The sequence below is a fragment of the Caretta caretta genome, chromosome 13, assembly GCF_965140235.1.
Source record: "Caretta caretta isolate rCarCar2 chromosome 13, rCarCar1.hap1, whole genome shotgun sequence".
In the NCBI taxonomy this organism is placed as follows: Eukaryota; Metazoa; Chordata; order Testudines; family Cheloniidae; genus Caretta; species Caretta caretta.
Genome location: NC_134218.1, coordinates 1,603,395 through 1,629,956, shown reverse-complemented (window position 1 = coordinate 1,629,956; position 26,562 = coordinate 1,603,395). Strand labels below are relative to the sequence as shown.

Genomic DNA, 26,562 nt, shown 5'->3' with positions numbered 1-26,562 from the left:
GCGCATGCGCAGCGACTCCGGCTGAGGCGTCTCTAGCCTTCGCCCGGCGCCAGCCGAGGACGCATGCGCTGTATGCCTAACTGAGCCCGATTTCAAAACCCCGGCACGGGCCAGCTCCGCATGCGCAGTGCGCTCACCTGAGACTTTTCTTGTTTCCCCTTCCTGCCTAGAGCGGCTGGGGAGTTTTTTCGCTTTACTCCCGAGTTAGGTGGTCGGGGGTTGTCCGCGTTCCTTCCGGCATGTGCCGCGCACCCCGTGGCGGGAGCGTGACTGGAGCAGGTAGGAGGCGGGGTCCTGGGGGGTCCTCTACGGCCCTGCCTCCGAGCTGGGGCAGGGGCTCACGTGGGGGGGGGGTAGGGGCTCTGGGCCCCCCCCCGCTCTGTGGAGGGGGCAGGGATTCACGGGGGGGGAACAGGGCCCCCCCAGCTCTATGCAGGGGGCAGGGATTCACGGGGGGGACAGGGGCTCCTCCCCCCCCAGCTCTATGCAGGGGGCAGGGATTCACGGGGGGGACAGGGGCTCTGGGCCCCCCCAGCTCTGTGCAGGGGGCAGGGACTCACGGGCGGGGGGAACAGGGTCTCCTCCCCCCCACCAGCTCTGTGCAGGGGGTAGGGATTCATGGGGGGACAGGGGCTCTGGGCCCCCCCAGCTCTGTGCAGGGGGTAGGGATTCATGGGGGGACAGGGGCTCTGGGCCCCCCCAGCTCTGTGCAGGGGGCAGGGACTCACATGGGGAAGGGGACAGGGGCTCCTCCCCCCCAGCTCTGCGCAGGGGGCAGGGATTCACGGGGAGGGGGGGGGGATGGCAGGGGCTCTCCCCCCCCCCCCAGCTCTGGGCAGGGGCTCGGGGCAGGGATTCACGCGGGGGGGGGGGGGAGGACGGGGCTCCCTCAAGGCAGGACAGGGCTGGGGCTCTTGAATTGCGGGGTGAGGCAGAGGCTTCAGGGCTGCTGCAAGTGCCACAGGGGTAGGGGGGACGGCAGAGGGAGTGGGGGGAGTCTTGTTGTTTATTATCCTGCTCGGCATCCTGGACCCGCCTGGCGGGGTGCCCCCCACCTCTCCTCCAAGCTTACAGATAGATGGTGTAAGCTGAGAGATTCAGCCCATGGCCATAGTTACCAGGTCAGGCCAGTTGTGCAGAGACAGCCTGAGGCATGGCTTTCACCTCCTGGACCATGCACCTGTGAATTTAATGGGTTCCTCAGGAGCATCCTCAGTGCCACTGAGTGATCCCACCCACTCAGGCTTTTTGGAGTGGTCAGGGTCAGAGGTTTACCTGTCAACTTCTCATTAGGGAGACAAGGTAGGTGCAGTAATATATTGCACCAACTTCTGTTGGTGAAAGAGACCAGCTGTTAAGCTTATGCGGAGCTCTTCTTCAGGTCTGGGGGAAGGTACACAGGGTGTCACAGCTAAATACAAGGTGGAACAGATTGTTTAGCATAAGTAGTTCGCACATAGTTTAAGGGCTCCTTCAAGGTGAACTGGCTGGTTGACACCCCTTCAGTCATAGGGGGGAAGCTGGAGAGGGGTTAGTGGGTTATAAAATGATGTAATAAGCCATAAATCCAGTGTCTCTATTCAGCCCATGATTTTTAGAGTCTATCAAACTTGTAAATTTAAGCTCCCAGGCTCATCTTTTGAAGGCGTTGTGCAGGTTTCCTTTGGGGATGGGGAGTAAGAGGTCATATACAGAGTGATTGCTTTACAAAAGAGGGGGTGATGGGGTGGTGGTGTCTTTTACCATTTTCCTGCGTGACTTCATTCGAACGCATAGTGATTGTCTGGTTTCACCCACATCGTTGTTGTTGGGGCATTTAGTACACTGTACGAGGTACACCACATATTGTGACAGGCCTGTGTAAGAACCGTGAATCTTGAAAGGGTGGGCATGGGGGGTATTGATCATCAGAGCCGTGGAGATATGTGTACAGGTTTTGCATCAGTTGTTTTGGCAAGGTCTAGTTCTGGTTTGAGATGCTGGGCCCTGGTCACGGGGGAGCTTGCTTCTGTTGATGAGCTTGGAGAGGTTGGGGGTAGTTTGAAGGCTAGAAGAGAAGGTTCAGATTTCTTTCAGGCTGTGGTCCCCATGACGTATGGGTTGTAACTGTTTGATGATACCTGTATGGGTTCCAGTGTGGAATAACCTACATACTAATGCTCATTAGTGTGCTCTGGTGTCTAATCAATCAGCCGAGACCTACCACTACCCTATCACATGCACGTCCAGTATATCAACCCACCTTGGTTCTGCACTTTAGCTCAACAGACTCAAGCTGGGGCCTACAAGCATATGCTCTGCCATAACCCTACCTATGCTAGAATATGGCTTTTGTTTTAAAGAGTTTGCCCCCATGGCCCCTGACCAAAGACCGGATTTTTAAAGATACTTGGGCACCTCCAGATGCAGATAAATACCCAATAGGATTTTTAGAAGGGCCTAGGTCCCGTTGATGCTTTTGAAAATCCCACTAGGCCCCTGTATGCATCTGGAAATGTCTAGGTACCTTTAAAAATCTGTCCTCATAATTAAAATCGTATTTGGTTACACTGGTTAGTCTCTAAGGTGCCACAAGTACTCCTTTTCTTTTTGCGAATACAGACTAACACGGCTGTTCCTCTGAAACTCATGCTTAAAGTGTTTTTAAAAACCAAAGTTAAACACTACTGTAAATCTGGTTGAGATGGAGCCAAACACTAGAGAAACAGGGCTCAACCCATCCTGCCAGAAACTAAAGAGAAACGTTGAACAAAACAAACATTCACTGTACATGAGCTAAGAAACTGCCCTCTTCCCCTGGGTCTATAGCGGCTGTGTTGTACCTTCATTGGTTAAAAACCAACCCTCAGTAATGATTTATTTTTCTTAGAGTCAGACGTGACTAACACAGAGTAGACCATTTTCACGTAAACACATTAAATTATAGATTTCTATAGGGAAGGGTGGGTGGGAGGGGAGTATACACTTTTAATTCTAATAATTAAGAACTCCAAGCTCTTATATACTGCTTTCCATCCGTAGGACTCCAAGCACTTCTAGAGTGGAAGCCTAAAGAGCTTCTGTATAATAATCTGAATGCTTTTTATACCACGTAGAGAGAAATGAATTGAATTACCTTTTGCTTTGCAGCAGGCATGGTCACATTTTTCTGAGCACCGTAGGTCTGGCTAATCAGTAAGGAACAGACGGCAATTGTTTTAATGCTGCTTTCACTGAAGTAAGTATGGCTTTTTGTTCTTTCCTGCAGGAGGATACCTACAGGCACATAAGAAGAGGCTCGCTGGACAATGGCAGTGTTTGATACCCCAAAAGAAGCCTTCGGGATCTTGCGCCCAGCTTGTGTACAGCTAACAAAGGTGCAGACTACTGAAAATGTGGAACGCTTGCAGGCTCAGCTGCAGGTGGTCAGTGACTCTGCCCTGCAGGAACTGCAGGAGTATGTCCTTTTCCCACTGAGGTTCACCCTGAAGACCCCAGGGCCCAAACGGGAGAGTCTTGTCCAGAGTGTGGTGCAGTGCATCACATCCATCCTTTCAACAACATGTGTGAAGAAGCAGGACCTCCTCCAGGAGCTTTTTTCTGAGCTCTGCCTGTGTCTATCTTCTCCATCTGGTTTGCAGCCGCCAGCCCCACTATCAGAGGAATTAAAATTGACTGTAATCCAAGCACTCCATGTCCTGATGCATTCAGCTTATGGTGACATTATCCTGACTTTGTATCAGCCTTCTACCCTTCCTCACTTAGGATTTGCTGTATCTTTGCTTTTGGCCTTGGCAGAACAAGAAAAAGCAAAGCAAATTAAGCTGGCTGCCTTAAAGTGTTTACAGGTCCTAATTCTGCAGTGTGACTGCCCGGAGCATCATAGACTCTTAGACACGGTTGAAACAAGACAATGTGGGAATTTGTTTGCTTCTTTTCTACCTGGGATCTCTATTGCCCTGTCCCGGGTTATTACTGGAGACATCAAACAAGGTCATATGGTCACTGTTTCTGCGATCAAGCTCTTTTATCACACACTCAGCTTGGTAATGGCAGATGAACAACTAGCCACAATCACAAAGGACGAAGAGAAACCTTCAGTGGAACAAAGCAGACTATCTGAGCTTGTGGTACATAGAGGACCAGATTGGGTAAAAATCACTGCAGACAAATTGTCTCTCCTTATCCACAAGATAGTTGAATTTGCTTCTCTTCACCCTCACTGGAAGGTCAGGATGGAATTGGTGGAGCTGGTCCATCACCTTATGTTGAAGTGCAGTCTGTCACTGGTGGAATCAGTTGGTCACCTGTTAAAAGCCTTGGTTGGGCTTGTTAATGATGAAAGCAATGAGGTCCAAAGCAAGTGTCATGAGATTCTCAGGAGCATTGCGGAGCTGAGAACAGTAGCTGAGAACAGGGCTCTTGCTGATATTTTGTCAGAGAATCTGCATTCCCTTGCCACAGCCCTTCCACGTCTGATGAACTCCCAGGATGATCAAGGCAAGTTCTCTACCTTGAGCTTATTACTTGGCTCCCTGAAGTTGCTGGGCCCCAAGGTTAACATTGTCCTCAACTCTGCAGCCCACCTCCAGCGTCTCTCCAAAGCTCTGATGCAAGTTCTGGAGCTGGATGTGGCTGATGTGAAGATTGTTGAAGAAAGACGTTGGGGCCCTGAAGGCTCTCTAGGTGAGCCCTCCGATTCCTTGCAGCATGGTTTGCGGGAGGGCAAATGTCAGAAGAAACACTTCCGGTTCTTCATTGATGAGCGGATTTTCTTGCTTATTCAGCAGGTTTGCCGGGTACTTGGCTACTACGGGAACCTGTACTTGCTAGTGGATCATTTCATGGGGCTATACAGCGAATCTGTTGTGTACCGGAAGCAGGCTGCCATGGTCCTCAATGAGTTGATCACAGGAGCTGCTGGACTGGGGGTAGATGTTCTTCACAAAAGGGAAACTACAGTGAGCACAGAAGACCTTAAAGGGACCATAACATCCATCCTCGAAGAATATACTGACCAGGCAAACTGGTATCTGACCACCAGCATTGACACTGAGAGAACCAGCGACGAGTTGACTGTGAAGCATTCAAGAGCACATGCTATCCCAGGAGGTGCACGCAGCAGTTCTCAGATTTCATCCTTCTCCCCTTCTTCAGACCCATGCCCAACCATCCGCTCCATGAACAGCAATATCTGGCAGATCTGCATCCAGCTGGAGGGGGTTGGCTGCTTTGCATATGTGCTGGGGAAAGAGTTCCGCTTGCTTCTAGCATCAGTCCTCTACCCTGTGCTTGAAAAGGCTGGGGACAGCACTCTGCTCATTAGTCAGACGGCAATTGGCACCATGGTGGATGTCTGCCATGCCTGTGGCTATGACTCCGTGCAAAATCTGATTAATGCTAACTCGGACTATCTGGTGAATGGGATTTCCCTAAACCTGCGTCGGGTGGCACATCAGCCTCACGCCTCGCGGGTCCTGGAGGCCATGCTCAGGCATTCGGATGCCAGCTTGCTCCCACTGGTGGAGGATGTGATCAGAGATGTCCTGTCTGCCCTTGATCAGTTTTATGACGACCGAGCTTCCTCCTTCCTTGGGGTCCTGTCCACATTAGTGGCAGCTTTAGGTATCCAAATAACCTGCCTTTTTAATAATTTTGTCTTACTGTCACTTAAAGAATTTCCCTCTTTAACCCCTTGAGCACTGATGAAATGTTCCTGTAGCCCAGCATCAGCTTCCAGAAAGCCCAACCATTGCCGTGAGTTGAGCTGGTGAGCCAGCGGTGCTGGAACTGTGCTCGGCCCGAAGACATTCCTGACAGATTCAGCACAGACACGCAGGATCATGTCCCACATGCCAGTGGGTTTAGTATTGAAGGCTGGGTACCGCTGAGTGTAGCTGACCCAGGGAGGGATAGCTGTGGGAAATAAGATTATCCAGGAGCCAGGCATGGGAAAGTCCAGTCACCAGTGGCAGGTAGGAAGCCTTTCCTGGCAAGTTTGAGGGAGGGGAAGAAGAGGGGGACTAAACCATCAGTTTCTGCAGTTTGTTTTTGTTAAAAAAAAAAAAAATTCCCTGCTTTTCCTGCAAGGAAAATGGGAGCTGTGGAGGCCCACAGGAAAACAGCTTCTGGGGCCTTCCATTCTGGCAGTCAGAGGAGGGTCTAGAATCTCCGACATGGATAACAAGCATATCCAGAATCTCCGACATGGATAACAAGCATATCCAGAGTTACAATACGTAATGGCAAAAAACCAATATTGGGGGGAGAAACACCTCCCATGTCACGTTTAGGCCAGTCTCTAATTATGGGAGATCACTGAGACCTTCCTGAGGAGGGGAGGGGGGAAGACAATTATCCCCAGGGTTCTTGCCCCTTCCTCTGAAGCACCATCAGAGACAGGACACTAAGCTAGACAGACCTCGGCTCTGAACCAGTCTGGCAGTTTCTGTGTACCATCTTACACTTTTTTGACTAGGCAAGAAAGCAAAATTTTCAAATGTCTCCTCTGAGTTTCAGTATTTAATCCTCCATTTGCGAGGTGCCTAGGTAATAAAATGGAGGAACTAGAGCTACTGGTGCAGGAAGTGAAACCAGATATTATAGGGATAACAGAAACATGGTGGAATAGGAGTCATGACTGGACTACAAGCATTGAAGGGCATGTGCTGTTTAGGAAAGACAGAAATAAAGGCAAAGGAGGTGCTAGTAATAATAATAGGGCTCTGATTTTCCTTGATGCGATAGCTGATGGATTCCTTCACCAAGTAGTTGCTGAACCAACAAGAGAGGATGCCATTTTATGTTTGGTTTTGGTGAGCAGTGCGGACCTCATAGAAGAAATGATTGTAGGGGACAACCTTGGTTCGAGCGATCATGAGCTAATTCAGTTCAAACTAAATGGAAGGATAAACAAAAAATAGATCTGTAACTAGGGTTTATTATTTCAAAAAAGCTAACTTTAAAAAATTAAGGAAATTAGTTAGGGAAGTGGATTGGACTGAAGAACTTATGGATCTGAAGGTGGAGGAGGCCTGGGATTACATCAAGTCAAAGTTGCAGAAACAGAAGCCTGCATCCCAGGAAAGGGGAAAAAATTCATAGGCAGGAGTTGTAGACCAAGCATCACAGAGGGGTGATGAAGAAAAAGCAGAAAGCCTACAGGGAGTGGAAGATGGGAGGGATTAGCAAGGAAAAAACTATCTTACTGAGGTCAGAACATGTAGAGATAAAGTGAAGAAAGGCCAAAAGCCATGTAGAGTTGGACCTTGCAAAGGGAATTAAAAGCAATAGTAAAAAGGTTCTTTCGCCATATAAATAAGAAAGCAAAGAAAGAAGTGGGACCGCTTAACACTGAGGATGGAGTGGAGGTGAAGGATAATCTAGGCATGGCCCAATATCTAAACAAATACTTTGCCTCAGTCTTTAACGAGGCTAATGAGGAGCTTAGGGATAATGGTAGGATGACAAATGGGAATGAGGATATGGAGGCAGATATTACCACATCTGAGGCAGAAGCCAAACTCGAACAGCTTAGTGGGACTAAATTGGGGGGCCCAGATAATCTTCAAGAATATTAAAGGTACTGGCACATGAAATTGCAAGCCCATTAGTAAGAATTTTTAATGAATCTGTAAATTCAGGGGTTGTACCATATGACTGGAGAATTGCTAACATAGTTCCTGTTTTTAAGAAAGGTTTAAAAAAAAAGCAATCCGGGTAACTACAGGACTGTTAGTTTGACATCTGTAGTATGCAAGGTCTTGGAAGAAATTTTGGAGAAAGTAGTTAAGGACATTGAGGTCAATAGTAATTGGGACAAAATACAACATGGCTTTATAAAAGGTAGATCGTGTCAAACCAACCTGATCTCCTTCTTTGAGAAGGTAACAGATTTTTTTAGACAAAGGGAACGCAGTAGATCTAATTTACCTCTATTTCAGTAAGGCATTTGATACGGCTCCACATGGAGAATTATTAGCTAAATTAGAAAAGATGGGGATCAATATGAAAATTGAAAAGTGGATAGGGAACTGGTTAAAGGGGAGACTACAGTGGGTCACACTGAAAGGTGAACTGTCAGACTGGAAGGAGGTTACTAGTGGAGTTCCTCAGGGATTGGTTTTGGGACCAATCTTATTTAATCTTTTTATTACTGACGTTGGCACAAAAAGTGAGAATGTGCTAATAAAGTTTGTGGATGACACAAAGCTGGGAGGTATTGCCAATAGAGAGAAGGCCCGGGATATCATACAGGAAGATCTCGATGACCTTGTAAACTGGAGTAACAGTAATAGGATGAAATTTAATAGTGAAAAGTGAAAGGTCATGCATTTAGGGATTAATAATAAGAATTTCTGTTATAAACTGGGAACGCATTACTTGAAAATAACAGAGGAGGAGAAGGATCTCAGAGTACTGGTCAATCACAGGATGACTATGAGCCACCAATGTGACGTGGCCATCAAAAAAGCTAATGCAGTCTTGGGATGCATCAGGAGAGGTATTTCCAGTAGAGATCAGGAGGTGTTAGTACCGTTCTACAAGGCACTGGTGAGACCTCCCCTGGAATACTGTGTGCAGTTCTGGTCTCCCATGTTTAAGAAGGATGAATTCAAAGTGGAACTGGTACAGAGAAGGGCTACTAGGATGATCCGAGGAATGGAAAACCTGTCTTATGAAATGAGACTCAATGAGCTTGGCTTGTTTAGCCTAACCAAAAGAAGGCTGAGGGGAGATATGATTGCTCTCTATAAATATATCAGAGGGGTATATACCATAGTGGGAAAAGAATTATTTAAGCTCAGTATCAATGTGGACACAAGAACAAATGGATATAAATTGGCCATCAGGAAGTTTAGACTTGAAATTAGACGACGGTTTCTAACCATCAGAGGAGTAAAGTTCTGGAACAGCCTTCCAAGGCAAGCAGTGGGGGCAAACAACATATCTGGCTTCAAGACAAAGCTTGATAAGTTTATGGAGGAGATGATATGATGGGATAGCCTAATTTTGGCAATTAATTGATCTTCGACTACTAGCGGTAGATAGGCCCAATGGCCTGTGATGAGATGTTAGATGGAGTGCGATCTGAGTTACTACAGAGAATTCTTTCCTGGGTGTCTGGCTGGTGAGTCTTGCCCACGTGCTCAGGGTTTAGCTGATCGCCATATTTGGGTTCGGGAAGGAATTTTCCCCAGGGCAGATTGGAAGAGGCCCTGGGGGGTTTTCAACTTCCTCTGCACGGGTCACTTGCTGGAGGATTCTCTGCACCTTGAAGTCTTTAAACCACGATTTGAGGACTTCAATAGCTCAGACATAAGTTAGGGGTTTGTTACAGGAGTTGGTGGGTGAGATTCCGGGGCCTGTGTTGTGCAGGAGGTCAGACTAGGTGATTATAATGGTCCCTTCTGACCTTAGTCTATGATTTGGAGAGGCCTGTCTGGTGCTGGAGAATATTCTGAAGCTCAGTTTTATAACCGATTTTTGAGGATATGTTTCTGTTACACATTTCCTGCCAAACTTCTCTTGGTGTACTACCCCGCTCCTCCTCTTTCAGTTCACATCTGCACTATGGATTTTAACCAAACAGGAACCCTCCCTACACCCCCAGCTGGGGCAGATGGGGCCACACCATTCTTGGCACCCATTGCAGCAAGACCATGGAACAGACGGTCCCAAGCTTGCGGTCTGTAATGAGTGTTGAAAAAGGCTTGGCCTTCTCTACATAAGCCACAAAACGGTTTTCAGCCCCACTTGAGGGACTGAAAGGACACAACTGGTGCCACCAAGAGGACATTTTCCTAGTGTAGACGGACTCTCCGGGGCTGAAGCAGCAGAACCTGGCATCCTTTTTGGAAGAGGCGGGACAGAGGGTTAGATTTACTTCTTGCATTAGCATTCTCTTGAAGCTAATGGGGATTGCCCTCTATTATGCCAGGCCTGGATTTGAGCCAGTTCCTCTGTAGTCCGGCTGTCTGATTGCAAGGGCCTAGTTCCAAGACTCACCTCTTTCAGGTAGCTTTTGCTTCTCTGCCTCATGCTTTGTAGACAGTCTCTGTCTGTTCCCAATGTCCAGGCTGCTGTTGTACCAAGCTGATGTGGGTAGAGATCCTGGGTTCTCAGTGATACTTCCTGCCTCTCTTCTGCAGTCCAGTGGTTCGTGGTGGTGAAGGGTAAGGAGCATCCACCGGAGCGGAATACAGAGCAGCAGAGCAGCACTTCATGCCAGAAGCAGGGGAAAGGGTCTGTAATTACCCCCCTGGTGCAAGAAGTGGAACAGTTCTTCCTGGACTACATCAAACAGAAGCAGATTGCAGAGGGCAACCTTCCAGCCATGGAGGAGGAGGAAGAGGGTCAGTACTGGTTGTGTAACTGTGTGTAGGGGGGGTGGGGGCGTTGCCAGCTTGGTAAAGCCACTAATCTCTGGAGGGAAGTGGGGGCTCAAAGCCAGGCTGGGACTCAGAATCATGAGTTCTGTGGTCTCCACGCCATTTTGAGTGGGATTAAATCCACAGAGGACAGTGCTGGGAACATACAGTGTATTGTCCGGTGATCTGTGTTCAGTGAGGCCCAGGAAAACCAGCCACGTAGTTGTAGACCGAATGTTGGTCTAGTAGCAGATAACCAGGGGCCAGATCCTAGTGGTCACAGCCACAAGCCAGTCATATACAAAGTCCACAAGTCTAACTAGAGCAGAACACTAATTTTGGTAGCAGGACACATGGTGCATGGTATTCAGCATCCAAAATAACAACAATTTTTCCAGGATTTTGCTGCTTTTTCCTCCCACCCTTACTGGAAATCTGTGCTGTCTCTTCCCTGGCTCAGGCTCTCTTCTCCTCTCCCTTCCCCCTCCCCCCCAGCATTGGCTCCAGCCAAGGCCCTTTAGAAACTTGCCAGGAGGGAGCATTTGTCTTCTCGTTACTCTACCATGCTGCAATTCTGACCTTTAAACACCCAGGTCTTTCATTTTTAATCAAAACCAATTGGAAATAAAGGGGTCTGTGGGGGAGGACAGACTGCAAATGTCAGTTCAATAAAGGAGACAAAATCTTCCTTTCTCCCATAACACACACACTGCTCCTGCTGCTGAATTTCACAAGCGGGCATTTAGCCCCTGAGAGCACAGACTTTGCAGTCACAAATGCCCCAGGTCTCCTTTGGGACGCTGGAGAAGAGCCTTGAAGTGGGGGACCGCCAGTTGCCATGAGGCACGTGCCTGTGGCTCCCAGCTCATTCCCACCACTGCGAACTGTGCCCTGTTTTGCAGAGGTGCAGGTCCCCCCTCCTGAGCCTGAGATGAACGACACCGGTGCGGAGGGCGAGACTCCATTGCCAGCCCATGCCCAGATAGCAAAGGATGTGATGGAGAGATGTATCCATTTACTGTCTGACAAGAGTCTGCGGGTGCGGCTGAAGGTTAGCACAGCGTGTGCACTGCACCGGAGCGACGGGGAACACCAAAGGGGCCAGCCTTGTAGAGGCTGAGGGTGCCCGTTCTGGGGATTGTTACCTTGTGCGAGTGGTGGGGGGATCACAGGAGGTGCCAGACGTGCCGCTAGGATGAGGCCAGTCCCACCTTGACGTCTCACCGCTGCCAGGGCAGAGCCTTCAAGTGCTGGCAAGCCTTAGCCTAGATACAAAGAGAGGCTGTTTCTGAGAGAGAGGGATAGAGGAGGCTGCCTTGTGCCAAGGAGACTGAATTCAGCCTCACAAACAGCTTAGTGTCAGGCATCAGAACTTGATAGCTTGTCCCGTGACAGCTAGAGCCCACCCATTCCCGCCCCTGCAGCTTTCTTCCCAAGCTCCCCACCCCCAGTTCAGGGAGAGGCAGAGGCGGATCCCATTGCTTTAGACTCTTCCATCCTCCACTCTCCGGAGAGGCAGGGGGACTGTAGCAGCCTGTCAGAGCTGTGCCTTCTCCTGGTGCAGGTCCTGGACGTGCTGGAGTTCTGCGTGACTGTGTTGCATCTTCATGAAAACCATCTGCTTCCCATGGCTCATCGCGCCTGGCCGGTGCTAGTCACCCGGCTGATTAACGACGACCCGCTGGCAGTGCTCAGAGCCTTCAAGGTACGACAATGAATCCTGGCCAACGGCCTTCAAGCCTTGCACAGAGAGCAAGCCACAGAGCTGGCGCCCTGCCATGTGCAGAGCTTGGGGGATGTAGAAAAGCTCACTGTCCAGAATGAATTTTAAACACACGGTGCAGAGCAAAGGGGCTCCAAAAAACCAACAGAGCCAGCACCCTGGAATTTCAGAGCTGCCCTATGATAAACTCCCAGGGTGTGCCTGTGGTAAAGGAAGAGACAAATCACTGATTTCCCTTTCAGATATTCAAGGGATGATTATAAGCAGCGGGGGGGGGGGGGGGGAGAGAGATTAAAAGGGTGAAAAACCCTTTGAAAGGACAGAAGAAGATGGAAAATGCTGCTGAGTGGCATAACTAGACCATGCCCAATGCAGGACCCCGGTTCTACAAGCTGACCCCATGCTGAGGGCCCCAGCACGGATACGCTTTCCACTCCACTCTCCAGGGATGAGTTTCGTCATCTTCTTGTTCTTACCTCGCAGACTAGTCAGTTCACTGCCTGTATGCAGCTGGCCTTCGCTCCCCTTTGCTTACTCGCAGTGCGGACTGTTTTTGTGATGATGGCAGTTTGCATTACTGTGGCTGCTGTTGTCTGATCTCCCAATTCCTTAGTTTTGAATTAAGCCTCGCGACCCACTTTGCGCGCTAAGGCAGCGATCGCCCAACTGCGGATGAGGAAACAGGCATGGAGCGGTTACGTGACTTACCCAAAGTAACAGGGACTCCAGGGGTAGAACCTGGCTCTCCCAGCCCCACGTTTGAAGGACAAATCCCTCTTTTCTCCCCTCTCTGTTCTGCACTGGAATACAGCCAACGACAGGCCGCAATCCAGGGAGGAACTCCCCTTTCCCCTGCTCGCAGAGGATGTTGCTGAGTTGTACATTCCCACTCTGCCCCTAAGCACTACTGAGCTCACCTCCCAGTAACTAGGGGCTCGGTGGGGTTTCTTTGCTAGGTGCTCTGTACCCTGGCCGAGAAGTGTGGCGATTTCCTGAGGCGACGATTCTCCAAAGATGTCCTGCCCAAACTGGCTGGTTCCCTTGTCACCCAGGCACCAGTCAGTGCCAGAGCTGGGCCCGTGTACAGCCATACTCTTGCCTTCAAGTTACAGCTGGCCGTGCTGCAGGGGCTGGGCTCGCTGTGTGAGAAGCTGGACTTGGGTGAGTACCAGGGAAGGATGAGGTCGGCTGTTTGAGATCTCTGCCCAGCCTTGCCCGCCTGTCTCTGATCTTTGTCCGTCTGCTCAGCAGGCCTCCTTCCTCACTCTTCACAGTGGCTAGGACATGGGATTAACTTTCTGCCCCACCCCCAGCCTTACTCCAGCTCTGCCCATTCCAGTCGTGTCTCAGCATCCACCTCTCCCCATCAGAGCCCAACACGGAGTGCCCTCGACTCCCTGGGAGACAAAGGGGTGAGGAGGGCTCCTAAGACCCGGCTCAGGATCTGACTGCTGACCCTCCTTCCCCCTTGTCAGCCGGTCTGTGTCCGACCCGGCGAGAAGGTGTCACAAGGGGATTAGAACCCCTGGGGCCAAGCCATGCTGCTCTGTGAACTAACCAAAATGAAGAGCTGGAATCCAGACATCCTTCCCAAACTCAACAAGCTGCTCTCGTTTTGGGACAACTCCATGGCTAACCCTTCTATTCTGGCCGATTTCTGGAGCATGCTGCAGTACACTGGGCGTCCCCTGGCCTCGTGGGGGAGGAGAGGCAAGTTTGCAGGGCTGAGAGTTCCTTTCCTTGATGCCCTTGATGTTTTCCTCGCTATACAGCAGGCCTCTCAAGGGGATGGGTAGGAAGAGCTCTGGGTTAGACTGTGAGAGGTGCAGAAGCTCCGAATCCCATTAGCTAGTGTATCTCCTGCCATTCCTTTCTGTCCCATTTCTGCAGGCGAGAGTGACCTGAATAAAGTAGCGGATACCTGTGTGATTTACCTCAGTGCCAAACAACCGGTGAAACTGCAAGAGGCTGCCCGGAGGTAATGCTACACACACAGAGGGTGTATTCTGTATGAGGGGAGGGAGTTAGGTGTCCCCTTCTCTTCTCCCCCTGCCCAGCATATTCACACTGAAGCCTGCAGAGGAGGGTGTCCATGAGAGGTACCTTCTACCACTGGTGAAATATGAGTCCCCACCCAACGGTGGAAGCTGAAGAGGCCAGCCCATCTGCAGTGCGGAGTTTATTTTCTGAGTTTCTCTCCACTTGCAGGGAGGAGAATGTGCCTCACTTGCTTTCCCCAGCCCCCTTTTAAACTAGAATGCACAGCCCTCTTAGCATGCTGGGGATCTGGATTTACAAATTAGAATGTACTTTGTGGAGTTGCTGATTGTTTACCTGACTTCTCTTACTGGAGGGCTGCGCTTTTCCTTGCTTCTGTCAGCCAAGCACATTGCACATGCCAGGGGCTCCTTGCATCCCTCCATCCCCGCACCAGCTCCCTCCCCATCTTCAGGGGCTCCTGGCAACCCTACCCCTGTGAGTTTCCTAGTGGCTCAGGTGCACATATACTAACATCTACAAAGTGTTCACAAAAGTTATACTTTGGGATAGACCAGATCCTGCCCTCCGGTGAGTCGCAAGCTTGTTGCTGCAGTGAAAAATCTCTGCTGCTTTATTGTGCCACCTGGAGAGCAGACAAGAGATCTCAGTCAATGAGATATGCCCAGCTACAGAATACACAGGGTGAGTAAGAACTAGGGTTCATTTTTCTGCCAGAGGAAAGGGGCAGAGGCTTCCTTCTCCCTGTGGAACTAGCCCCTCCCTCCCTCCCCAGTGTTAGCCTGAGTCTCTCACAACAGGCAGAAGGCAGCCAGCATTGTGAGTCTGTAGGGTCGAACGTTCCTAAAAGGGAAAAAACCAGCAGGCACTGTTCCCTGAGCATAGGGCTCCTGGAGAGCAGGCACAGCATGAAAAGCTTTTGTGCAGTTGGCCAGCATCTCTGCCAGAAAGGGAAGCGGTGCAGATTTAAGCTCTCAGAAACTGCAGCCTTCCCCTCTTAATCTGTACTAGTGGGCTAAGGAATGGAGGTTTATTTTTACCTTGATGGCTCTTGTCCTTTTCAGCAGGCTCCAGTCCCTGTCTCCAGTGGGTTTCTCATCTGTGGGCCAGATCCCATGAGTTGGCATGAACCCCTTTCCTCTCTGTAAGCTGTGCTGGGGCAGAAAGTTTAGCTCCAGGTCTTACCAGTATGTTTGGCGCTTTAAGCCCTTTAATCATTCCCGGAGCACCTTAAAACGCTGTGGAATAAAACAGGGATATGTTGAATTAGTGACCTAAGTTGTGATCAGGTCATTAGCGCCTGCTGTATGACATGCACAGAGGTGAGCGGAATTAAGGGCACATGTAGCCTTTAACTCCAACAGTGCCTGACTTGACGGTTGGCCATGTAGCCTTTGTGTTCCCCTAGTACTGCCATTTTAGTTTTCTTTTGAAGCTAAAGGTGCCCAGGAGTGGGCACTATCTGGAATGGACCATGCCCCCAAGGAGCTCCAGCTCGGCAGTCATTCAGTACACACCTGTATTGAAGAAGGCCAGGCCTGCAGTGGGAGGCTGGCTCCTTGAGTGTATACCTAGCTTTGGTAGCCAGATGGAGGTTAGCATCATGGAAAACGTCATGCCCAGGCATGTGACTATTTTAACTGTGCACATCTCAGCCCTTGAAGGTTTCATGAGTCTCGTTCAATGCACAAATCTTGGCAGGCTCTTTCTAAGAAACGTTTTAGTTCAGTTCTGTGTAGTGCTGCCTGCCGTGCTTTGGGGAAAAGGGGGTTCACAGTTAACTAGACCACTAGCCTTAGAAACCATTAGCCATGCATGACGTACTGTTTTCAAAGGGACATAACCTGGGTAAGTCAAAACCAGGTTCCCCCAGAACAATGGGAGGCACTGTTCCCTCGGTACAAAGGCTCAGCCAAACCTCAGCTTCCTGTCCCCACCGGCTTCAGCACGAGAGCTCTTTTAAAATCAAAAATAGATTTTTTTTTTTAAAGTAACGAGGAAAGTATTTTCCCTTATTCCCTCGTGCTTGAAAATAGCCGCAGTGGCCATCCGACTCAGCCTTTCCCACCAGCTCCCTTCACATTTAGGCAGGGAGCAAGTCTGAAAATTACCAGCCGACTGGATCAAAAATTCAAAATGTTACGGTGCAGCTGAAAAGCAGGGTTATAACTAGAACGCCCAGGCAGCCTTAACCATGGGAGCTGACAAGAACCAGATGGGGCAGGGGCATGTCCCAGCTCCAAGTGGTCACTACTGATTGAGTTATTGGATTTGTACTCCTATCACATGATTTATGACCTGCCAAGACCGGAGGGTCAGATTTATAGTATCACAGGGTTACAAGGACTTCAGGAGTCATGGTGCAATCAGGTACAATTCCTCTGACATCCTGCATACCAGTTGGGAGTGCTTACACCCCGCCCCCAAGAGAAGAGCGCAGGGGTCGGTAGGGTGGGAGAGGGAAGAGTTAAGCGGAGCTCTGGCCAAGCTGCTGCAGCTGCACAAAGCAAGTGAAGGACTATCCATCAGGAACATCACCCTCCCACTGTTTGAGCCTATGGTGGGAGCCGGTAGTTGAACTAGTGGGATAAAGGGAGTTTGGTGACTGCGTTTTAGCACAGTGCCCAGCAGGCAGAAATAGCGTCTGACAAAAAGTGAGTGGAGGGGATCCAGGGCAGCCAACAGAATGACAAGGTGGCTGTCAGCTAGTGACCATGCCCAGGCAGGGGTTATTGTCCTTGTAATGCCCATGGGAACAGAGGAGGGGAAGGGTGGGGGAAGCTGCATGGCTCTGGATCCACCTTGGCCTGCTACAACTGTGGGTAAAGCGTCTGGAGACTCCTGGAAGGCCTCCTTTCCCTGTTCCTTCTCAGGTAGGGCCCTTGCTGCAGCACAGGGCAGGGCTCTTTTTAATCGGACATTCAACAGAGGCGAGGCAAGGAACCACAGAGGAGTCCTCCGCTTGGCCAGCCTTGGTCACATTTGCCCTGGTGCTTGGCAGGGCTAAGCTCAGCACGTGGGGAAAGGCAAACCAGCAGAGTAGCCTAGCTCTGCTCTGCACCCATATGAGAAATTGTTCAGTGCTACTGCAACAAGCTATTTTTGGACCTTTTCTCTCCTCAAGTGGATGACTGAGCAGTGAAGCCCCCCCCTCGCCTTGGCTTGATGGCTGTAGTTTATGGGATACGTATTGACAGCCGTCAGTCACAGGCTGGGCTGACGTGCACTAAAACAGCCACGTGTGCCAAGCACAATTCAATAAAATCACATTTCAGTTTACAAAAAACCCAACCCCCTGGATTAACCCCAGGATTCTTTGCCATAGAAACAGAGGCCGTTTCTAAGCAACCGAAGAGTAAGTTTTAAAATGTAAACGTCAAGTTGTTGTTTAAACTGCACAGAACTGCAGGTTATCCGGAGATAATCACTGGCCTTGGGCCATTATGGGCGCATGGGGAGCTGAGTGCCTCTAGTCCACTGGGAGCCAGAGAACGGGCTTGCTAGTTGCTCACGCTGGAGCTGCTGATTGGGAAGTGGGGAGGAGAGTGGGACGTCTTTGTTGTGTATATAAGAGGTAAGACGTGTGCGCGCGCACGCGGGGTGGAAAAGCTGACACTGGCTGGGTAATATTCCAGACAGCGGCTTCTGTGCTTGTCCCTGTTACCCGCTGTATTACTGATCCATCCTGTCAGCACAGGCTGGGGATAGTGGGGATGTTTTGTATATAGCTTCAGCCCATCGTTAAGCTAAGGGCAAGGCCCAGTGGACTCCGCGGTGCACCCCAGGATTTGTGGACTCTAGTCACTGCTGGGCCTGGCTGAGACAGCCCCTAGCCAGGAGAGATGGCAACTGAATCCCATCAGAGAGCAGAGACTGCTCAAGTGTCTGCCCTAGCAAACCTGCCGCATCCTTACAGTCTAACTTCTGGTTGTGTGATTCGTCCAGAAGGCTAGTGCCAGATTCTGCTCTTGCCCTAGTGTAAATCAGGAGCAATTTAGTTTAAGCCAGTGGGGTTGTACCAATCTAAAGCTGGGGTGACTGAGATCAGCACCAGGTGGCCAGTATCTGGCTGTCCCCAGTGCGTGTTCCCAGAGCACCATGCACTGGTGCTGATGCAGTGGGTCCCAGACCAGTCCGTGGTTTGGAAGTCAAGGTCATGGTGCATTCCGGAAGTACCATGCTGAGGGTGAGGGAGCGGTATGGGGTGTTCAGTGTAGGTAATACTGATGTTACACCTTTTGGAGCCCCAGATGAGTTATAAGTTAGTGAGACAGATTGATTCTTTGGCGGTTTGCAGGGTAACGGGGGTTACGCAGCAACAGGAGGATTACTTTGAAGTCTTCCTAGCATCTCCAGCTTATTCCTACACTTGTTTTAAATTACCCAGGAAACGGCTACCCCTTCAGAGCACAGGGGGCGTCAGCAAATGGAGCTTTTCCAAAGCACTTCTGTCGGATTTAATTGCATAGGAAGTGCGCTGACTTCAGGCATAAAAGCCCAAGCAGGGGACGTTTCTGATAGAAGTGGGGCTCGTGTTTGTGTGAATCACTTAGCACAGAATCTTGGGTTTGCATTTCAGATGACAGGAACAGTGTCTGTTGGCTTCTGTTTCATTGTGAAGCTACTTACCTCTCTCTGTGCTTTCTCACAATTTCATTCTCCATTCCAATTATCACAGATACTGCTCTCCTCCCACACAACCCAGCTTCTTTCTGCACCTTCCCATGGTGAGGTGGAAATGATGAATTTTGGCATGCCAGTCTTTTCCTTGGCTATATCGTAAATACACAATGCTCCCCCTGCAAAACAACTGTTAAATCCAGATCAGGCTAGGAAGGCTTTAAGCTGTGTTTATTTTTTATTTAATATTTATCTAGCGTGTGCACAGGGTGCTTCACAGAAAGCAAAGATGAGAGTCCCTAAAGAGCTTATGATCAAAGGCCCTGATCCTGCCGTCAGATCCTCACGGGAGGAGGGGTCCGTGTCTGCAGCTCTCGTTACAGGATCAGGCCTAAGAGCTGAGGGCCAGATTTTTAAGGTATTGGAGTGACCTAAAGAAGCATGTAGTCATCTAGTGTGATTTTCAGAAGTGTCTAATTCCCTTTGGTTCCAATGGGAATTTAGCACAGAGGCGCTTTGGAAAATCCCCATTAGGTGTCTCTCTGCATCTTTAGGCACTAAAACCTTGGCCTTAACCCTGGCAGATGCTGGGCACCCTCAGCTGCCATGGATTCTCCTAGGAATAGATCATGCTTAGCCCCTCACAGGAGGAGGGCCTTAAACAGTGCTGCCAATGTGGCATGTATATTCCCGTTTCCTTTAGCCTAGCCTGTGGCCCAGGTATGGAGATTCGTGCCAATTAAACCAAACCTGCCTCCTATGCATCAAAATCCTTACACAAACCATGTCAAACCCAAGGTGAATGACAGCAGGAAAATTAACAGAATAAATAAATAAATACAAGGATTCACACAAATGAAGACTTACCCGCTTCACGCCCCAGCAGCTCTTGCTCTCCAACAAGATCACGCTCAGCCTCTCTTTCCCATGTCAGAGCCTCTGACATTGAACCCACAAGAAATTTTCATGCAAGGTTCCCACACCAAACTTAACTTCCCTGCCTCACCTTTCATATTAAATTCAAGAGGGAAGCCAGGTATAAAGCTGCAAGAGCAATACAGAAAATTGCTACTTTTCTGTAAAATGAAGTTTGTTACAGTTTTCTGCCCCATGAAATGTGGGAGGCAGCTGGAGAAATTCAGAGGCAGCCAGCAAGATCTCTGCCTTGGGGGAGAATGTAGCAAAAAACCTTCACCTCCTGCTCTGCAGCGCTCCCTTCCCGAGCAGCCACTCTTCTCACCTTGCTCCTAAGCACCTGTGCAAGGGGAGGGGGCAGCTGAGCTGGGGTTAACCCCTTGCTCTCCAGGGACCAGCTAGTACCTTTGCACTTGATCTCACATGCTTTCTGTAAACTGACAAGAGACCAGGCCCAGGACATACCCAACACATAACCCGCGTCCAGGACTCTAGGCTAAACTCAGCAGCGTTTGTGCCCCATCTGAGTGGGCTTATTTATAAAGTCTCTCCAGCAGCACATTTCCTCTTGGAAACTCAACGTGCTGTTTGGCTTAATCCGCGGTGTCCTCTGTGTTACCATGTACTAGTTGTATCAGCTCAGCAACCTCCCTCCACTTGTGCCTGCTGACACCGGGGCTGGGATTGGCCTTCCCATGGGGCCAGATGCTCAGCTGGTGTAACTTGCCATAGCTCCATTGACTTCAATTGAACTGCAACAATTCACAGCAGCTGAGGAGCTGGTGCTGTGTGCTTAGCACCTCCCCTTGTAATGCTGTGAGCTCTCGGGCCCTGAGACCAATTATTCACCGACCGCTTGTTCGTTAATATCGTTTTGCTTAGTATAGGGATGTGGTTTCTTGCCAATAACCGTGAAACTGTTGAACTATGTTTCTGTCGGGCTTAGCAGCCATCTTGTGGCCCTGCTTATTGCTGAACTTGGGAGGGCTGGTTCTGCTGCCCACAGAGCTTTGCAGAGCTACCGGTTACCTGCCCTGGTGGGGGAAGATCAGGCAGCCCCTCCTCTGACGCTGCTTTCCTTTCTTCCCACTCCCTCCCTGAAGCGTTTTCCTCCATTTGATGTGTGTGGACCCTGACGCCACCTGGCTCTTTCTGAACGAGATCTGCCCTCTCCCATGTGAGCCCCCCCACCCCAGCCTCCACCCGGTGAAGCTAGGCAGGATGGGGAGGCAACGGACCGAGTTCACGGACAACGTGCTGGGCCTGCTGGGTGAGCTGCAGCGACGGGAGGCAGCAGCCTTTCAAGCCGGTCCCCAAGAGGCACCTGAGCCGCAACCCCCCTCCCTGACCGAGGCACTGGGATAGCAGCTGGGGGAAGCAAGAAACGGCTGGTGTAAATGCAATGCTGTCTGGAAACATCCCATCGCCTCAGACGGAATCGCTGTGGAGGAAGATGAGAGCTGCTCCTGGCCTGAGCCACAGCTCCCGGAAGGCAGCGTTTCCAAAGGCATTTGAGGGCGAGTGAGCTGTAGCATATGGCCGGGCCTGCACTCCCCTGCACACACGTGGGACCAAAGGGGCACGTGCATCTCAGGCTCTTTTGTGGCTAAAGAAGATTAGGACGTTCCTGTCCCTATTATCACAACACTTGGCTGCTGCCTGGGGTCCCTGGCAGAATGCCCCTGCCAGGGCTGCCCCAGGCCAGAGAATGCAACTGCATCCCTCCCTGCTCACAAGGCAGCAGCAAAGAAGTAGGTTCCTCCCCTCCCCATACCATACACTCACATCCCCGTCTTCACTGGTTATAAATGATCGCCTGAAAACTTCAATTTAAATTTCCTCCCCTTGCTGACCTTAAACTTTTTCAGTATGGCAGAAACTCTGTCCCTAGCAGCGCTTCATATTAAAGAAACAATGTAAAAAAAAAATCGTGTTTCAAAGGAAATCCCTCACCTGTGCTTCTGATAAGAGCTGAGATGATCAAACCTGCAGGGATTTTCCTGAAGCCCCTTTTAGCAGCGTTGGGGTCGTTTATATTTTGCAGTTCACTCACTTAGGGCAATAAAACGAGACTGGCAGGTTTTACTTCCCAGGTCTCTTCCTAGATTTTTCAGGGCAGAAGGGATCATTCTGATCATCCAGTCCCGTGGTTTTCAACCTGTGGTCTGCGGAAGCCTGGGGCTATGTCTAAGATTTCCAAAGGGGTCCACATTTCCAGTCGAAATTTTTTATGGGTCCGCAAATGAAAAAAGGTTGAAAACCACTGATCTAATCTGACCTCCTGCATCACAGGCCAGAGAACATCACCCACCAATTTCTGCATCAAACCCATAACTTGTGGTTGAGCTAGAGCAGATGTGTTAGAAAAATATCCAGTCTCTGCAAGTGTTTAAGGATCCTCCACAGCCCAAAGTGAGTTGCTCCGAGGGTTAATCACCCTGCCCTTTAAAACATTGTGGGATATTTCTAGTTTGAATTTGTCTGACTTCAGCTTCCAGCCCTTGAATGTTGTTAGGCCTTTTTCTGCTAAATAGCCATCGCTTAGTAGCAGTCTCTTCCCCAGGTAGGCTATGTGTAGACTGTGATCAAGTCACTGTTTAGCCTTCCCTTGGATAAACTAGCGTGAGCGTCTTAAGGCGCTCACCATAAGGCCTGTTTTCAGGCCTCAAATCATTCTTGTAGTTCTTTTGTGCACCCCTTTAAATAGCTCAGCATTCTAAGCCAATGGGTCCTAGGTGAGCTCTTAGTAGTTCAAGTACAGTGGTACACACTATTTTATAGCACGCAGAAGTGCTGTTTGTGCCACGAGGGTTGTACTGTTTCTGCGCCGCTGTTTTGCGTGCTTGCACGGGTGCCTGGAGGCAGCAGCTAGACTAGAAATTATTCTTAATCAGAAAGACTGAGGCCTTTCAAGGGAAAAAATTGAACATTACTGATACAAACTGCATCACAGCTGACACTAAGCATTCAGAAACAGCATGCAGATTCCCTGCAAGCATTGTACTACATCTCACATTCTGTTACCATGAAAGGAGGAGGAGGAGAGAAGTAAGATTCAGAGAAGCAAAAACAGATGTAGTTTAAGCAGGAAAGGAACCTGGCTAAGGCCTTGTTATGTTTACCCTAGGGCCTACACTACTGCACTAGCCCAGTGATGCAGTGTTTAGGTTCACAGCATTGCAGGCAGCCGTTAAAATAAGAGGAAAGACCTGTTGCATTAATGAAACCTGAACAAAACCTTTTGGATTCATGTTGGGTTTTGGTCACTGGTTTTTCTTAGCCCTAGGTTTGGCAGCTAGACTAACGAGTGGCAGGTAACCCAGTAGCGTGGCCTAATACCACTCGCAGCCTAGTCGGAACCTCACTTTTACTGTTCTCTGCACAAGTCTGACAGATTTGTTTGCTCATGATGTTGCCTGGGGGAGGCTCCAAACTACACCTGGCATTAGCTCGTTTTTCTGCACCATTAATTTGTTAGGAAATAAAATGCTATAAAATGCTTGTGCCTTTTATTTCTTTTCTCTTTTAATCCACATTCCAGCCCTTGGTTTTGTTCAATTTCTCAAGGACAGTCTTCTGCATTTTTTTACATCCAGCTGTTTAGAATTCCTGCCAGCTGTTTCAATTCTAAAGAGGTCACACTCTGAAGCTATGCAGCTTGGCCACGTTGTAGGTCACATTTGGGTAGTGACACCTCAGAGCTCACTCTAAATCCCACATTGAGGTGTTGGGCGCTGTTGGCCCTACCCTTTTGCATGTATTAGACTGGGGCCATGAGGACTGATTCTCCACTGCTTTGCAGCTTGTGCAGTCACTTACCACCTGTGCAACGTGGCTGGACACACTCGTGAATTCGACACACGCACTAGAGGTAGCAGCAGCATTGGTGGTGAGTACACGACATAAACACAAGGAATCGTTTCCTCCGGGAAGTCTCGTGACCAACTTGTGCACACATCTAGAACAGAAAATACAAGTTTAAGCCCAGAAGCGACGGACTGACTGTACATACAGTGCAGTCAGATCCTACCGCCTGAGAGGTCTGTAGCCCTGCAGATGATTAGTGTGGCTCCTGCTGAGACCTGTCTGCACTCCAAACAATACATGGCATGCTTTCCAATTCTGTACCTTTTTACAGCCCTCTGGGCCATGTGATTGGACTGGAAGCGGAGTGTCAGCACCGCCCGGTTCCCGAGGAATGCAGAAAAGAGGCTGCATTGCAGGTGATAATGCAGAGAGGTGTTGGGAGTCCAGCGACAGGCTGATTACTTTATAAATGACACTTTTTTCCCTTCCCTGTTGGGTGAGAAGGTTCTGAAAGGTTCTTAGGGGAGCCCTCATGGGTCCCAGGTCCTGCCAGGGGCACTTTACAAGAACAAAGGCCGGGCGTTGCATTTGTAGGGGTCATTTCCCTTTCCTTTGGCCAGTTCTCTTGATTAGCAACTTATCTCCTGACACCACCCCCCACCCCACCCCAATTCTCTGCGCCTGCCACAAAGCACCCTCAGCATGTCTTTGAATCTTCCCTGGGCCACTCAGCTGTCGCGTGCCAGGCTGTCTGGGCTGAGAGAGGAGCGTTCGCCAGGGCAGAGAGTAGGGGGTGTCTGAGCACTCCCTGTGGACGGAGTGGGTACACAGCTCTCCCCAGGACGCAGCGCCAAGGCTGCTCACTTGGAAGCCAGAAACAACAAACCAGCAATTGGGAGAGGAAGGAATGAGGCCTGGCCAGGCATAGTGTGGGGGATGCTGGGCAGATGCAGGCTGACTTTTTGTTCTGTGTTTGTACAGCTCCTAGCACAGAGGGGTCCTGGCCCATGACCGTCTCCTAGGCGCTGTGATAATTCAAATAATTCCCTTGCACACTCCTGGGGACTTCGTTCAGGCAGGGTGTGTCTGAGATGGCCCACGAGCCCTGTTCGCACCCAGCTGTGCTGGTTTCACACAGAAGAAACACGAACCTCAAGGTGGGATCTTCTGCCTACAGAGCCGAGCTCCCAGCGCCATCCTGATCAGCTGGCTCTTTGCTCTGTCTGTGGGGTGAAATTCACCCCTGGGCAGAGGGAGGGGACAAGGCACCACCCAGGGGCCAGAAGTGGAGCCTGGGCCGTGTGTGAGTTTCAGCTTGCAGGAAGGGCAGAGGAGCCAAGCTCACGCATACTGTGGTGGCCGCAGGCAGATGGTGCCTTGAATCATGTGTCATCTCAAAGCCAGGGCCAAGGAAGATGGCTGGAGGGTGAGCACTTACTGCCACTGGCTGGCCCTGAAACACTACAATGCTTTGCCTACTGCAGAGCCTTTGAGCGTTGAAAAGCCAGGGCATGTGCTAAACACACCAGGCCCAAGTGTCCTCTCGCAGGGTGAGAGTCAGGCACTGGGGTGAGTGGGAGAATGGGGCCCCTTGGCCCTATGTGTAAGCCATGGCCAGCGTTGCGCCAAACGCCAGGCTCTGTGGGCAGAGTCAATGCAGAGTCTGGCCAGGGCTCCTGTAGATGGTGCTGCAAGCAAAGAATTCTTCTGGGGTTAAAGCGCTTGGGCCTTAGCACTTGCTAATTGTCAGAAACAGCATGAGCCAGACACCAGGGTCCATGGTCTGGGCTGACCGGCTGCCGCAGGGGAAGCCTGAACCAGCAGTAAATCTTCCCTTCCCGGGTGGCGAGCTTGGGGGAGGGAGGAAGGTGCTGCGTTGATGCACTGGGGTTGAAGTGGGACAAAAGGAACTGGAAAAGTTCTCGTAATTACCGTCTGCCTTCCCTAGGGGCTAATGCTGCTGGCAGAGGAACAGCTAAAACCCAGACCCACTGCACCAAGCAGGACCGGAAGCCTGAGGCTGTAATTTTAGTGTGGGCTTCCCGGTGACCTAATGAAACAGCCTTCTAGTTTGTAGGTTAAACTCACATTTACCACTGGAAACCCACTGAGCTGCGCGAAGGCCTTTCTTTGACCTTTGTGACTCGCGTTTGACATGGAAACGCTGCCGTTGGTTTGGAGCGGCGCCTATCCTCTGCATCCCTAGCTGTCAGGAGAGCATCGCTCCTTGACTAGGATTTCTTCCCCAGGAACCAAATTCAGCAGTGACCTATCTTACACGCATGGAGCAAAGTCAGAGCCATGTCCCATAGGTGCTGCTCATGGGCAGGGTGGCTAAAGGCCATTGGGCTGCCACAAATAACTGTGTCCAAAGCAGCAGCCCAATGGCCCATCACACGCAGCCAAACCCGGCTGTTGCGTCAGTCTAACAGAGACACACCGCAGCAGCCTCTTTGCTGGGCGCGGGTGTTCATGGCCAGGCCTGGCTTGGTTGGGGAAGAGCAGGAATTTGGTTTTGCCAGCTCATGAACCCACCTCACTGCTCTGCTCCTGTCCCTGAACAGCTCCCCAGCCGCTCGCCTTGTGAAGAATTCAGCAGACACGTCTGAGCAGCAAATGGGCTGCAGTCGTCTCTACATCTGGCAGCAACGGCCCAGCCAGCACGAGGCCACAGGAGGTCAAGAAGCTTTAAACACAGCTGCAACCATGATCATCAAATTAGACTATTGCCTTAGGTTGGCAATACTGACTACAACTAACACCCCCCCGCTCCCCCCCTCCCGAGAGGAGGGGCTGCTGCAAACCCCAGGCTCTGTGGTGTGGTGGAGCAGGCGGGTTGGGGCCAGGGTAGAGGCTCATTAGTAAAGTGGGGGGGGTACAAACTCTTGCTATATCAGCGTAAGCAACAATATCAGAGGGCGGGACCCCTGGCTCTAGGGCCCTGACAGCCTCCCGCTAGCAGAATACAAGTGCTGTCTCCTTCACTGTCTATGGAACCGAGCCACTGAGCGTCATTCCCTGGCCCCTCACCCGAGCTACAGCACTTGTCCGGAGATGCATGCAGGCTGTCTGTATTAGTGGCCTCTCCCCACTGGTTGCCCTGTCAAAGTCCCATGCACCTTTCGTTGCATTAAAGCCCTAAACTGGCAA

General features: G+C 50.4%; 1 protein-coding gene across 3 annotated transcripts; it reads left to right on the top strand.

Annotated features, from left to right (window-relative positions):
* The first annotated feature begins 49 nt into the window (after positions 1-49).
* On the top strand, positions 50-26,562 carry TTI1 (TELO2 interacting protein 1). Of its 3 annotated transcripts, none has more exons than XM_075118622.1 (8): positions 50-279; positions 3,248-5,604; positions 10,131-10,334; positions 11,252-11,400; positions 11,914-12,054; positions 13,029-13,233; positions 13,963-14,050; positions 25,977-26,562. In XM_075118622.1, exons 2-8 carry the CDS (start codon positions 3,288-3,290, stop codon positions 26,272-26,274), a joined length of 3,402 nt encoding a protein of 1,133 aa, XP_074974723.1. In that variant the 5' UTR covers positions 50-279; positions 3,248-3,287; the 3' UTR covers positions 26,275-26,562. The 3 variants fall into 3 exon arrangements, with proteins under 3 accessions (XP_074974723.1, XP_048675498.2, XP_074974724.1); XM_048819541.2 differs by lacking the exon at positions 25,977-26,562 and adding an exon at positions 20,709-23,104; XM_075118623.1 differs by lacking the exon at positions 25,977-26,562 and adding an exon at positions 15,135-15,339.